This window comes from Macaca fascicularis, chromosome 1, assembly GCF_037993035.2.
Source record: "Macaca fascicularis isolate 582-1 chromosome 1, T2T-MFA8v1.1".
NCBI lineage: Eukaryota > Metazoa > Chordata > Mammalia > Primates > Cercopithecidae > Macaca > Macaca fascicularis.
Genome location: NC_088375.1, coordinates 209,711,232 through 209,726,285, shown reverse-complemented (window position 1 = coordinate 209,726,285; position 15,054 = coordinate 209,711,232). Strand labels below are relative to the sequence as shown.

Genomic DNA, 15,054 nt, shown 5'->3' with positions numbered 1-15,054 from the left:
TTTTAGTGGTTCACCTGACACATTAACAGCTGTATTTTGCTCTGTGCTATTTTATGATAAAGTAGACAGTTGCCACTAAATGGGGGAATCTTTTCTATCTCAAATGAGATAGATATGAAAGTACTTTAAAAATTATGAACATAAGTTATTAAGTACCTAACTTTTGTATATCTAGGGTCCTTTGGTTTTCTGGACTGGGTTCTCTCCCAGTGTCTGCCTTGACACATGTGCACCAGACATTCCCAATAGTAATATCTCATTGCAGGCGTGATTTTCCAGGTGAGGTGAGGTTAGGGTACTATGTAGTTTTTAAAAGCCTTAAGGGGATTCTGTATGGTTTACCCCCACCTCTCACCCTACCATACTTTCCACTCCCTTCCCTCAGAGAATTACTGACTTTATAATACAAAAATGAGATAAGATGTAGTAAGTAGAAGAAGGAGGCAGAAACATTTGTGTTTAAAGTATACATATATTCCAAGTTTCTACAGTTAAATGGTTATTTATATAAGTAAATACAATACAAATTTTAAGTAAGATATATGTTTTAAGCTTCTGGAAATGATTTTATATCTGCGTTACTGGTAGCTGAAGGAAGCACCCCTTCACTGTGTATTTAAGACTGCTTCCTGTCTTCGTATACTGGATTCTGCTTGTAGTGCTGTGTGAAGCTTAGACAGTGCAGTATTGTACCTGTCATATTTTTGCAGCTTAATGCCTTAAAACTAGGACTAAGAACTCAGCACTGGTGTGTATGTTATTATTTCCCATTTTTATTTCAGAGAAAAATTCTCTGGTCCTTGGGGCTCCTCAAAAGTGACTTTTTAAAGTGATTAAATTTTACATTCTTCTCAACTTCCCAATTTCCTTTTTCAGACCCTTGTCTACATCTGATCTCCAGAGATTTCATTTGACTGCTTTTTCTGCCTCCTTAATGATGTTTTCTAAGTCTAGTTTTAGACTCCTTTGGGCTATGCTTATTAAAGTCACTGCAGGCTGTCATGACCCTTGGCTGCCTTGATTGTACATGTGTTCTGCAACTGAAACCCCAGATACCTGTGTTGCAACCTCATAGCCTAAAAGCATTTTGGTAATCTTGGTAGGCTTTAACAATCCTGGACCTGGCGCAAAAGTGACAGATTCTCTATTGTTTTAGAGGAGTGTTGGGGAAGGAGAAATGGAAATGTTTTCATTAACCTGTGCAGTGAAGTATTTGTTAGCTAACCTCTTCTATTTGTGGTTTTCACAAAATACACTTTAAAAATTGGCCACACTGGGATGAAAAAGCACTTTCCTCCAACTTTCATTATGATTCTTCCTGTCTGAGCAGTCTTGGCAGTTTAGTTTCATTAGGTGTTTTGAAAATCCCTTTAAATTGCTGCTGGGTTGAGGAGGGGAACAGGAGAGAATGTGATTCACTTCACATTATTTGCTTAAAAGCTTCCTGTTTGATCAGTGATAGTCTCCTTTTTCTTCACATTGATTCCTCATGGCCCCACTTGAACCTCACTAGATTTAGACTGACCTTAATGGTAGGTTTAACAAATAATTATTTTCATTTTCTTACTGGTTATATGCTTGTATATATCTCATGGACCCAGTCCGTGTTCTGTAAGCATTTATGTTCCTAGAATCTTTTTCTTTGGCCATGTCTCCCAGATCTCCCCACTGATACTGTTAACCCTTTGGGGTTTTATGTATATAAATGTGCACCTTGTTTTATTTGTTTCTAGGCTACCATCTTGTGGAGTTTGGAGGGCAAGTAGAAATTTCACAAACATAGTTAAGTGAAATACTGTAATTAGGTTACTTTTCTTCATAAAATTTAGTGTGCTCTTCAAATATACTGATTACTTTATTCCCAGGCTTACTAGATTTGGGCATAATTATTTTACTTGGCTCTTTCTCAAGAATTAAGTCCAGAAGAAAAATAAGTTGGCTGTCCAGCAAGCTGCATAAGTAGAAAGGTACATACAACAGTAGATACACACATCCCTGTTAGACTTTTTCCACTGTGAATTTCTTCAGATACTTAAGTAGTGACTTTTCAAAGCCTCTCACGTTGCATCTTGGCAATGGGAACTTGAAAAAAGTTAATCAACTTTTAGAGAATGTTGAGGCTTTGTATCTTTGATTTGGCATTTAACTGACATCAAATAATCTCAGCTGATGAGCCTTCCAAGGCACTTGTCATCCCTGGCCTTTGAAGACGTTCATAGTACTGACCTTGATTACTTTATATTTTTTTCTCTGCTGCCTTTAAGGATATGATATGCCCACTTTGAGTCATGGGATTGTGGTACCAAAAACAATGTATCCCTCACCCCATCTCCTGTTACCTTCTGTTTTTCAGAGCTTTTGCATTTAGTGATTAAAATGGTGTGACTGGTCCACTTTTATTTATCTATTCGTATCACTGATGCATTTGAACTGTTTAGGACCAATTTCCCACCCAGCACAGAGGAGTGGTTAGAAATAATCTCATTCTGTTTTTTAATTATATTGTTACATTGTTCATCTTCAAAACACTTTTTTTTTTTTTTTTTTGAGACAGGATCTCATTCTGTCGCCTAGGCTGGAGTGCAGCAGTGAGGTCGCAGCTCACTGTATGCTTCATCTCCTGGGTTCAAGAGGTCCTCACACTTCAGCTGACCGAGTAGCTAGGCCCAAAGGCGTGTACTACCGTGCCTGGCCTTTTTTTTTTTTTTTTTTTTTTTTTTTTTTTTTTTTTTTGCGTTTTCATAAAGATGGAGTCTCGCCAAGTTGTATAGGCTGGTCTTGAACTCCTGGGATCAAGTGAGCCACTCACCTTGACCTCTCAAAGTGCTGGGATTGTAGGCATGAGCCACGGCACCCACCCAACACTTTTAAAAACCAAATAAGTGGCTGAGTAGTAAAGTCAGTAGTTTGCCTATCTTGTAGCAAGAACGATTGAACATTAAAGAGAATGAATACTATGTTCATGTCCAAAATAAGGATTCCTGTCTCAGAAAAGAGAGGTACTGTCTGAGGCTTGAGTCTTCTTTCTCAGATGTAATAAGAATTTTTGGCCAGGTGTGATGGCTGTAACCCCAGCACTTTGAGAGGCTGAGGCAAGAGGATCACTTGAGTCCAGGAGTTCAAGACTAGCCTAGGTAACAGAGAGAGACCTCATCTCTACTAAAATTCAAAAAAATTAGCGGGGTGTGGTGTCACATTCTTGTAGTCCCAGCTACTCGGGAGGCTGAGGCGGGAGGATCATGTGAGCCCAGGAGTTTGAGGCTGCAGTGTGCCATGATCGTGTTACTACACTCCAGCCTGGGCAATAGAGCAAGACCCTGTGTCGAAAAGAGAATTGGCTGGGTGTGGTGGTTAATATAATCCCAAAGTGCTGATATTACAGGCATGAGCCACCACAACCAGCCCCCAATTTAAAAGAAAAAAAAAAAAATCTAGAATGGAAATCGCTAAAAAAGATTTTCACAGTTTTGTGATATAACATTTTTATAAAGGTCTGTATAGACCACAGAGATATCAAGGACAGGTATTGTAACCTAATGCAGGTGGTGAGTTTTAGAATTTCTGTTTCAAGAATACTTTTAACAGTGTGGAGTCTATGGGGTTTAGGAAGGGGAGGAGTGAAGAAGCATAGGAGGGAGAGAAAAGAACTCACAGGCTCGAAAAAACCCTGTTAACATTATATAAACATTAGAAATTCATTTCATAAGGGAATCAAAATTATGCTTCTTATAATTGATAGTAATAATCTGCTTAATCACACCTTATATTTGTATCATACTTGTAACTTTTCCAGATGTTTTCATATTAATTATCTCATTTTATCCTCACAAGTGTGAAATAGGCAGAGTAGTTATTGCCATTTTATAGGAAACAAACCTGAGGAATAGAGAACTAAAAAGCTGCAAGGCACGGTTGAAAGAGTACAGAAAGAGAAGTCAGGGGACTGCAGACAACAGTGTAAATTCTACGTGGAACACTATGTTGCTGCTAAAATGAATAAGGGAAATTTCTATATAAAGAAGTGGACATGACTGGGCCTGGTAGCTCACGCCTGTGTAATCCCAGCACTTTGGGAGGTCGAGGTGGGTGGATCACCTGAGGTCAGGAGTTCAAGACCAGCCTGGCCAACATGGCGAAACCCCATCTCTACTAAAAATACAAAAATTAGCTGGGCATGGTAGCATGAACCTGTAATCCCAGCTACTTGGGAGACCGAGGCAGGAGAACTGCTTGAACCTGGGAGGCAGAGGTTGCAGTGAGTCAAGATCGCGCCACTGCACTCCAGCCTGGGCGACAGAGTGAGACTGTCTCAAGAAAAATAAAATTAAAAAAAAAACTAAAAAAAAAAAAAAAAGGACATGTCAAACAGAAACCTGTTTTTGTTAAGAAACACATTTGTTTATATAGAAAAAACAAACTATATTTATGAATTATATAACAGCAGTCATCTTCGGGCAGGGCTACTAAGGGCTTTTATATTATTATATATTATATGACCTTTTAAATAACAAGTATATGTTGCTTCTTTTTAACTTTTCATTTTGAAATAATTTTAAACAGAAAAGTCACAAAAATAGTACAAAGTACTTACACCTTAGTGAAACGTACCTTATTTATTTATTTATTTATTTATTTTTAAAGAAAGAAAAATAGCCAGGCATGGTGGCTCATGCCTGTCACCCTTGCTACTTGGGAGGCTAAGGTGGGAAGATTGCTTGAGCTCAGGAGGTTGGAGGTTGCAGTAAATTGTGATTGCACCACTGCGCTACAGCCTGGGAGACAGAGTAAGTCTGACAAAAATAAACAAACAAAAAAGGGCATATTTCACACAGTTAGATTTGTTGTTGCAGTGGCTGCACATGTACGTGTGTGTGTGTATAATTGACACTAGAAAGGTTCCCTTTGCAGTATGCAGAAGGCCTAGAATAGAAAAGAGAATTATGGAACAGATTGGTCTTCTCAGCCTGCTCCCCTTTTTTGAATTTTATACAAGGAGGTGCCTGCAGAATGCAGCAGTAGTTCCAGTTTATTTTATCTTAAGGCTCACACGCAACTTTCTATAGTTTTTTTTCTTGTCAAAATTTTTTTTTGTCTCTGGATCTCTTTACACTCTTAAAAATGATTGAGGCCGGACACTGTGGCTCACGCCTGTAATCCCAGCACTTTGGGAGGCCGAGACGGGTAGATCACCTGAGGTCGGGAGTTCGAGACCAGCCTGACCAACATAGAGAAACCCCGTCTCTACTAAAAATGCAAAATTAGCCAGGCACATGGTGGCACATGCCTGTAATCCCAGCTACTTGGGAGGCTGATGCAGGAGAATCACTTGAATCCGGGAGGCAGAGGTTGCGGTGAGCAGAGATCGCGCCATTGCATTGCAGCCTGGGCAACGAGCAAAACTCTGTCTCAAAAAAAAAAAAAAAAAAAAAGATCGAGAACATCTCAGAGATTTGGTTTATATGGATTATATCTACCAATATTTACTGTATTAGAAGTTAAAACTGGCTTGGCTCATGCCTGTAATCCCAACATTTTGGGAGGTCAAAGTAGGAGGATTACTTGAGCCCAGGATCTTACTTTGTTGACCAACCTGTGCAACATAGCGACATCCCATCTCTACAAAAAAAAAAAAAAGCACACCAAAAAATTAGCCAAGCATGGTGGCATGTGCCCGTAGTCCTAATTACTCTGGAGGCTGAAGTAGGAGGATCACTCGAGCCCAGGTTGAGGTTGAGGCTGCAGTGAGCTATGATTGTACCACTGCACTTCAGCCTGGGCAGCAAAGGAAGATCCCAATTCTGGGGGAAAAAGAGAAAGGAAGAAAAGAAAAGTTAAAACAGAAAAATTTAAAACATTAGTTCACTTAACAGTAACAATAAATTGCCGGGCACAGTGGCTCACGGCTGTGAGCACTTTGGGAGGCCAAGGCGGGTGGATCACCTGAGGTCAGGAGTTCAAGACCAGCCTGGCCAACATGGTGAAACCCCGTCTCTACTAAATACAAAAATTAGCCAGGCGTGGTGGTAGGCGCCTGTAATCCCAGCTACTTGAGAGGCTGAGGTGGGAGAATCACTTGAACCTGGGAGGTAGAGGTTGCAGTGAGGCAAGATCGTGCCGTTGCACTCCAGCCTGGGCGACAGAGTGAGACTCCATCTCAAAAAAAAAAACAAAAGTGACTGGACGTGGTGGCTCACACCTGTAATCCCAGCACTTTGGGAGGCCGAGGCGGATGGATCGCGAGGTCAGGAGATCGAGACCATCCTGGTTAACATGGTGAAACCCCGTCTCTACTAAAAATGCAAAAAATTAGCCGGGCGTCATGGTGGGCGCCTGTAGTCCCAGCTACTTGAGAGGCTGAGGCAGGAGAATGGCGTGAACCCGGGAGGCGGAGCTTGCAGTGAGCCGAGATGGCACCACTGCACTCCAGCCTGGGCTACTGAGCGAGACTCCATCTAAAAAAAAAAAAAAAAAAAGTAACAATAGCTTAATAAATTCGTGAGAAGACTGGTGTGGTTTTACATTTTTGCATAGCTCTTCAGTGTGTGGCTTACTAGAAGACACTTTGAGAACCACTGTTGTCATCAGAACCAGTGGCAGGTAGGCCAAGTGGAGTGATAGTCTGGCACCCAGAACAAGGCTTATTAAATTTGTTTCTTCATAGTGAAGAACATTCAGAACAGATGGGAGCAGGTTCATGGTAATCCTTCAGGCAGAAGCTGTATTGGTTATCTTGGTTGATGTTGCTTTCTCCAGACACCTTCCCAGTCGGTCACCTGTGTATCATCTTTCCCTCTATATTCATTGTAAGTATGTGCTTTGGTAAAAGTCCTACTGTCAGTCCTAAACACTTTTCTGCATTACAGATCATTCCTTCAACATTTTTTTTTTTTTTTTTTTTTTTTTTGAGACGGAGTTTTGCTCTTGTTGCCCAGACTGGAGTGCAGTGGTATGATCTCGGCTTACTGTAACCTCTGCCTCCCGGGTTCAAGTGATTCTCCTGCTTCAGCCTCCAGAGTAGCTGGGATTACAGGCATCTGCCTGGCTAATTTTTTTTGTATTTTTTTTTTTTTTTTTTTTGAGACGGAGTCTCACGCTGTTGCCCAGGCTGGAGTGCAGTGGCGCGATCTCGGCTCACTGCAAGCTCCGCCTCCCGGGTTCCCGCCATTCTCCTGCCTCAGCCTCCTGAGTAGCTGGGACTACAGGCGCCCGCCACCGCGCCCGGCTAATTTTTTGTATTTTTAGTAGAGACGGGGTTTCACTGTGGTCTCGATCTCCTGACCTTGTGATCCGCCCGCCTCGGCCTCCCAAAGTGCTGGGATTACAGGCTTGAGCCACCGCGCCCGGCCTTTTTTTTTTTTTTTTTTGAGACGGAGTCTTGCTCTGTCGCCCGGGCTGGAGTGCAGTGGCCAGATCTCAGCTCACTGCAAGCTCCGCCTCCCGGGTTCACGCCATTCTCCTGCCTCAGCCTCCCGTGTAGCTGGGACTACAGGCGCCCGCCACCACGCCCAGCTAGTTTTTTGTATTTTTTAGTAGAGACGGGGTTTCACCGTGTTAGCCAGGATGGTCTCGATCTCCTGACCTCGTGATCCGCCCATCTCGGCCTCCCAAAGTGCTGGGATTACAGGCTTGAGCCACCGCGCCCGGCCCCTTTTTTGTATTTTTTAATACAGACGGGGTTTCACCGTGTTGGCCAGCCTGGTCTCAAACTCCTGACTTCAGGTGATCCGCCCACCTCGGCCTCCCAAAGTGCTGGAATTGTACGTGTGAGCCACTGTCCCTGGCCTCAAAAAATATTTTTTGAGGAAAAAAAAATAGTTAAGCTCCTATAGTCAGAGTGCTGTGATGGGCACTAAGGAGATAAAGCAGAGAACAAAATGGGCAGCTCCTTTTTTCTTGTGGACTTTACATCCAAACAGCTAATTACACAAAATATTATTTAATTATCATTGTGATTCAATGTTCTTATAGTACAAGATGCTATGTAAGTATGCAATGGGGTCCTAGTCTTTACTTTGGGGTTAGGGCGGCTTTTTGTGAGGAAGTGATATTTGTACTGTGCCGAAGGATGAGTAGCAATGGAAGTGCTTCGTTTAGTTTTAATTGTACTTAGGCAGGGATCTTGGCTTTGACTCAGAAAGAAATGTAGAAAAATGGAAGAACTAACCCTGAACAGTTTGAATATTCCCAGTTAAGAGGAGGACAGTCAACAGTTTGGTGATAAGCACTGATTATCTGATTAGGGCATTGTCTTTTTTTCTGAGACATCCTGTAATTGAGTGGAAGTTCCATGACAATGAGAAATTTATATTATATACCAGTGCTTCTAAAACTTGATTGTGTGCACAAGTAGCTTAGGGGTCTGGTTAAAATGCAGGCTTAGATTAAATAAGTCCTGAAATTCTGCTTTTCTCAAAAGCTCATATGTGACAGCGATTCTGCTATTCCAGAGACCAATACTTTGATTAGCAAATGGGCAGTATGAGACTTCAGGTAGAGTACAAGCCAGATAAGGGGCTGAATGAATGTTCTAGAGGTGATGTCCAGTAGAGAGAGGTATTGGATAACAGAAAAGATAAAGCAGTTTGGTCTAGGAAGTATCATGGCAGATACTGAATGCAAAAGGTGACTCACAGTTGCCTTTACCGAGAGGACAGGAAAGCTGGGATTGAGATGGATGGCTACTAGCAGAGCCAGTGAAATATTCCACAGACTCATTTCTGTAGTGAGCACCAAGTGAACTAAATGGCCATTAGTCTGCCTAGGGAAAAGGTCAGGTACTGAGGATTGATGGCCAGCTCGTGGTAATTGTGTGGGCTCCAGAAAATAATCTAGATGATAAGCAGCTAGAGATACTGGAAAAAAGGTGCACTTTACTTGGAATAAGAAGAATGTTGAATACTGCTTCTCATTAATCATAGATGATTAATCTATGGATGGAGAGTACAGCTAAATGGATTGAGGTAAAAAATGGTTGTAAATGGCAAAAGTAGGAATAGAATGGGGGGGAATCTTATAGTTAATATTCACTTTGATAGAGTCACTACCATTAAGCCTAACAATTGCATAAGACTTCTTAATTTCATTGGCACTCAGAATAGAAGCTTACAAGACCCTCAGAAGATGTTATTCATTTGCCCTTGTTTCAATATATTATTTTAGAAAATATCTTTTTGTTGCAGTTATGCTTTAAAATTTTGTTTAAGATACAGTATAGTGATTAGCAAATTTATTTGAATCAGAGAATCAAGGTAACATCAAATTAGCCATGAGTCATATAATGAACTGTGTATAAAAGTATTTTATATTTAATCATATTTTCTTCATGGTTTAAAAGAAATGTTTTAGAATGCCATGATGGCTTAAATCCCTGTCTAATAATCCTTTGGAATATCATCTCTTTAGATTTGGTAAAAATCTTATGACCTTCAGAATATGAAAGGAGAGGAATTAGGGCTTTTACTGTGATGAGCAGTCATTTTAGATTACTTGTCTTTTAACTTCTGTACATGTACCTACAGAAGGATGAGAGGCATGACTTACTGATAGAGAGGGCTAAGTGAATACTGAATCAGGCAGCTGTCTTAAACTTCCAAAACCTCTAAGACTAAAATGACTCAATAGAATTCAAGATTAGTCTTAGAGAAAGTCAGCTTTGTTAATTAGGTTATCTCTTGATTTTAGAGGCAGGCCTGCCTGAAATGAGAGCCAGAGGAAAGTTGAGGGTATGTTTGTAAAAGATCAAGTTTTATTAGATATCTGTATTTCTAAACCATGACTCAGTAAGAACTGGATGTCAAGGAACATCAAAGGTATGAAAGCAGTTGTTTGAAAAGAAATGTATCAAAAGGAACCCCGCCTTAAAGTTATGCAATTGAAAAAGAATAGTCACTAACAAAGATGGTAATTTTTGAACTGCCTTAGTTTTAAATGATTGAATTATTAAAAAGTACGTATTCAACAGGCTGCCATTCTTTGGATAATGCTATCTAAATAGTGAAGCGGAATGTTGCCATGGCAGGATCTGACTGGGATCTGACTGGGATCCTGCCATGCCTTGGGGGCATTTTGGGCAGAAAGCAATTGGTGGTACTCTTTCTTCTCCGCTTTGGGAATGGTAAGGGCTAGACCAGATGGGGTACCCTTCATGTCTCATTCAGCTACATTCCAGAGATAGCTCCGTAGGGAAAAGGATTAATCAGGAAAATGACTATATTTCCTTGCCCTTTTTTTTTTTCTTTTAAGAGATGGGTTCTTGGCCAGGCACAGTGGCTCATGCCTGTAATCCCAGCACTTTGGGAGGCCAAGGTGGGCAGATCACTTGAGGTCAGGAGTTCGAGACCAGCCTGGCCAACATGGTGAAAACACGTCTCTACTAAAAAAATACAAAAATTAGCTGGGCATGGTGTGGTGGTGTGCACCTGTAGTCTCAGCTACTTGGGAGGCTGAGGCAGGAGGATCGCTCGAATCCGGGAAGTGGAGGTTGCAGTGAGCTGAGATCACGTCACCGCACTCCAGCCTGGGTGATAGAGTGAAACTTAGTCTCAAGAAAAAGAAAGAGATGGGGTCTCACTTTGTTGACCAGGCTGGACTTGAACACCTGGGCTCAAATGATCCTCCTACCTCAGCCTCCCAAATAGCTGGGACTACAGGTGCATGCCACTGCTTCTAGCTATGCCATTAAAAAAAAAAAAATCTGAAACCATGGTGGAGAGGCTGTTATTCCTTTTTCAAGATGTAGAAACAGTTCTAGACACAAGGAAAAAACCTCTTAGTTTTAAAGTCAAGCACCTTGGAAATCTAGTTTCAAACTAGATTTGTGCTCCCAAATACCTGCATGAGTCAGTTGTGTTTTTTGTTTGTTTTTGTTTTTGTTTTGAGACAGGATCTTGCTCTGTCACCCAGGCTGGAGTGCAGTGGCACAGTCATGGCTCACAGCAGCATGGACCTCCCAGGTTCAAGCAGTTCTACCTCAGCCTCCTGAGTAGCTGGGACTACAAGTGTGTGCCACCACACCTGGCTAATTTTTAAATTTTTTGTACAGATGGGGTCTCACTATGTTGCCCAGGCTGGTCTTGAACTCCTGGACACAAGCAACCCTCCCATCTTGGCCACCCAAAGTGTTGGAATTACAGGTATAAGCCACTGTGCCTGGCTCTCATTTGTTCTAGAATAAAATGTGCATTGCTCTCCACTAGGTCAGTTATGGATTTAATGAGTGAGAATTACGAGGGCTCTGTCTTCATCAGGCCAGCAGAACTCTAGTGAATTGAAACTAAAAGGTGGGACTTAGGATTCAAGACTGTGTTCTGGCCAGGCGCATACCTGAAATCCCAACACTTTGGGAGGGTGAGGCAGGTGGAGCCCAGGAGTTTGAGACCAGCCTGGGTAACATGGTGAGACCCTCATCTCTATAAAAAATTTTAAAAAAAAATAGCCAAATGAGGCACACGCCTTTATTACCACCTACTTGGGAAGCTGAGGTAGAAGGATTACTTGAGCCCAGGAGATTGAGGCTGCTGTGAGCTATGATCTTGCCACTGCACTTCATCCTGGGAGACAGCGCCAGACCCTGTCTCAAAAAAAAAAAAAAAAAAAAAAAGATTGTGTTCTTTTGTGATTTGCTTCAGGTTCCTTTACAGCAAACCTCTTAGTAGAAACTTACTATCAAACCTAAATAAGTTCTAAGGATAAATATTAGAAATCCACCTTAGATGACAAATTATGTATCACTGTGAATACTGTATCATTGAGGGTCACATGTTTCTGTTCTTGACATCTCTTACCTGAATGGCTTCAAAGGGCACAAAATAAATCCTCAATGCTGGATCCTGCTTTTTTCCCCTTTTTTCTTTTTTTCCTTTTCTTTTTATTATTTTACTTTTAAGTTCTTGCTTTTGTTTTTGTTTTTTCCTCCAAGTATGTCTTTTGTATCTTATTGGAATATATTTCAAAATTATTTATTAAAAATCTCAATTTTGTTGTTTTTTTATTTTTATTTTTATTTTTTTATTTTTTTTTTGAGATGGAGTCTCGCTCTGTCGCCCAGGCTGGAGTGCAGTGGCCGGATCTCAGCTCACTGCAAGCTCTGCCTCCTGGGTTTACGCCATTCTCCTGCCTCAGCCTCCCGAGTAGCTGGGACTACAGGCGCCCGCCACCTCGCCCAGCTAGTTTTTTTGTATTTTTTTTTTTTTTTAGAGAGACGGGGTTTCACCGTGTTAGCCAGGATGGTCTCGATCTCCTGACCTCGTGATCCACCCGTCTCGGCCTCCCAAAGTGCTGGGATTACAGGCTTGAGCCACCGCGCCCGGCCTTGTTGTTTTTTTAAATGACTAACTTGATCACATCAGTATTGGAATGTTTGTATTTGTCCCAAGTGAAAGTGAATTTTAGGTATTTCCAATTTGTATATTGTGGAAAATATTTTTTAATACCTAAAGTTGACCTCTAGAATTGGCAGGATTAGGATCACAGAAATAGAGGCTTGTTAACAAGTAGAATCTAAAGACTTCTATTGTCCATTATGCAACTAATGAACTGGAAAATTGACCTATGGAGTATATGAAAAATAATATTTTTTTCTGTGTCCTTACCTTGTTTGACATACTGCAGTGGTTACATATGTGTCCTAACTGGCTTGTCTGAATGTTTCTGTTTAACACAAGTCCAGAGGGAACTGGGAACACACATTTACATATCAACTGGAGCATGGCTTAGATGTTTAAGGGTTTTTTTCTTTAATGTACATTTTTGTGCTTTCGCAGCCCTTGGTAGTGATTTAGCATCTGCTCCCTAAGTTTGTTTCTATTTGGGGAAGTCATTTGGTTTTTGTTTGGTTAATGCAGATGAATACTATATACAGAGGCAAGAGGAAAAAGGGGAAAAAAAAAGACAGAATTCTTTAGGCATGTAAGGATGTGCATCAAGAATTTCAAAGACTCTTCGAACAGATGTAGAGGGGTGGGGAAACAGCAAATTTGAAGCCTTTCAACTGTGACATTTTCTTCTAATGAAGAACAGCTTGAAAGCTGTAATTTTGAGAGTGTTGCAGTATTTTGAAGTCAGACACTTAGCACATTTTTAAAATAGTGGTGGGATTTAAATGGTTTTTTTCCATCTTAAGTGGAATTAAGCATTTTTGGCTATCATCTTATCTTGATAGTTTTGAGTCTGAGAATGAACACCAGAGAGCATTTAAAGTGCAGAGAGGCCATGGCAGCATCTCTTTTTTGTGCTTTATCTCCATTGTTTTCAAGATATGCGGAGGTATTTTTTTGTCGTTTTTAAACAGAAATAGTGAATTTTCTATTTCTAGTTATTCACAAATGACCTTAAATTAATTCGTTATTTTTATATTTTGCAGTACATTTTTATACCTGAAATTCCTGGTGGTGTGGGCACTTGTCCTCCTAGCCGATTTTGTCCTGGAGTTCAGATTTGAATATCTGTGGCCATTCTGGCTTTTCATCAGAAGCGTCTATGATTCCTTCAGATACCAGGGACTGGTATGTTTACCAATACATGTTTTCCGTGTGTGGGGACCGTTCAGCTATTTAAAATAGGTGTTATTAGCAATAGGTGACTATGTTAGGATTAGCTTATAGGGTCCATTAACTGAAATTGACCTCTAAACTATTTTGTCTAAACCCATTGATCAAATAGTTACATTTTCTCCTGCTGTCCCATTCCAGTGAAACAGAACAGTGGAGGAAGCAATAATTAGTCATTTGGAGGGCGGCAACCTAGTCTGGGGGTGGCATATCCCCTCCCCTTCCATTTCCCGTTGCAACCAATAAAGGCCATTCCTACCTTAAAAAAAAAAAATTGCTCAGTCCTGCTTTGAAGTGTTTGTGGGTTCCCTGTTGCTAGGTTAGTGATTGGATTTGAGTTAGAGTAGTGTTTCAAACGTTTTGGTCTCAGGGCCCCTTTTCACTCTTAAAAACTATTGAGGACTCCAGAGAGCCTTTGTTAATGTGGCTTATATCTGTCCAGATTTACTGTATTAGAAGTTAAAACTGAGAAAACTTTAAAATACATACTTATTAATTCACTTAAACATAATAGGCCCATTACATGTTAATAGAAATTACATTTTTAAGTGAAAAATAGCTGTATTTTCTAAAACAAACAATATAGAACAGTGGCTTCATTTTTGTAAATCTCTTTAATATCTAGCTCAATGGAAGACACCTACATTCTCATATCTGCTTCTGAAGTCAGTCTGTTACTGTATCACATGTCATGTAACTTACAGAAAATTCCACCATATGCATGAGTGAGTGTAAAAAAGGCAGATAACATCTTAGTATTGTTATGAAAATAGTTTTAACCTCAAAGAGCCTTTGGAGGGATCTCAAAGATACCCCAGAAATCCCCAAACCACATTTAGACAGCTGCTAGATTGGAGCAAGCATAGGCCTGGGCTTGTTCCCTTGATTAATGTGTTAATTCTGTTGTGTTCTACAGCCACATCTTAAAACTATAACTCTCCCACCCAGGCCTGGTGCTTTGGTCAGAGCAAATCCATGCTTTAAAAAGATAGTTTCAGCTCATGTTCTATTGGCGATTGTGGTGTCCAGAGGAAAACTGCATTATTAAAATTACTATTAGGTTGGTGCAATTACTTTTGCCCCAATTACTTTTGCGCCAACCTAATAACATCAGTATATGTCTTACTAATATTATGGTTCATCTGTGCTCCAGAAAGCCTGTCTTTTAAGAATGAAGCTCTTTAGGAATGGTTTGTAAGGAGAGAGAAGACTTTTCTGTATTAAAATTCTAGTTTTTTCAGGGCTGGTGGTGGTTCACACCTGTAATCCCAGCACTTTGGGAGGCCAAGGCGGGCGGATCACAAGGTCAGGAGATTGAGACCATCCTGACTAACATGGTGAAACCCCGTCTCTACTAAAATTACAAAAAATTAGTTGGGTCTGGTGGCACGTGCCTATAGTCACAGCTACTCAGGAGGCTGAGGCAGGAGAATCACTTGAACCTGGGAGGTGGAAGTTGCAGAGAGCCAAGACTGCACCACCGCACTCCAACCGGGGTGACAGAGCG

The 15,054-nt window shown here is 40.8% G+C and overlaps 1 protein-coding gene across 5 annotated transcripts in view; it reads left to right on the top strand.

Moving 5' to 3' along the window:
- The window catches only part of MACO1 (macoilin 1), a 71,750-nt gene that overhangs the window by 3,710 nt on the left and 52,986 nt on the right, over positions 1-15,054 (top strand). For 4 of the 5 annotated variants that reach the window (XR_012424325.1, XR_012424324.1, XM_045377736.2 and 1 more), the window contains exon 2: positions 13,361-13,502. The exons of the other annotated variant lie outside the window; for it this stretch is intronic. Coding sequence is in view for 2 of the 4 variants with exons in the window: in XM_045377736.2 (XP_045233671.1) it covers positions 13,361-13,502 (142 nt within the window). In the remaining 2 variants the exon portion in view is untranslated. The remainder of the gene's footprint in view (positions 1-13,360; positions 13,503-15,054) is intronic. 5 annotated transcript variants of the gene reach the window in all.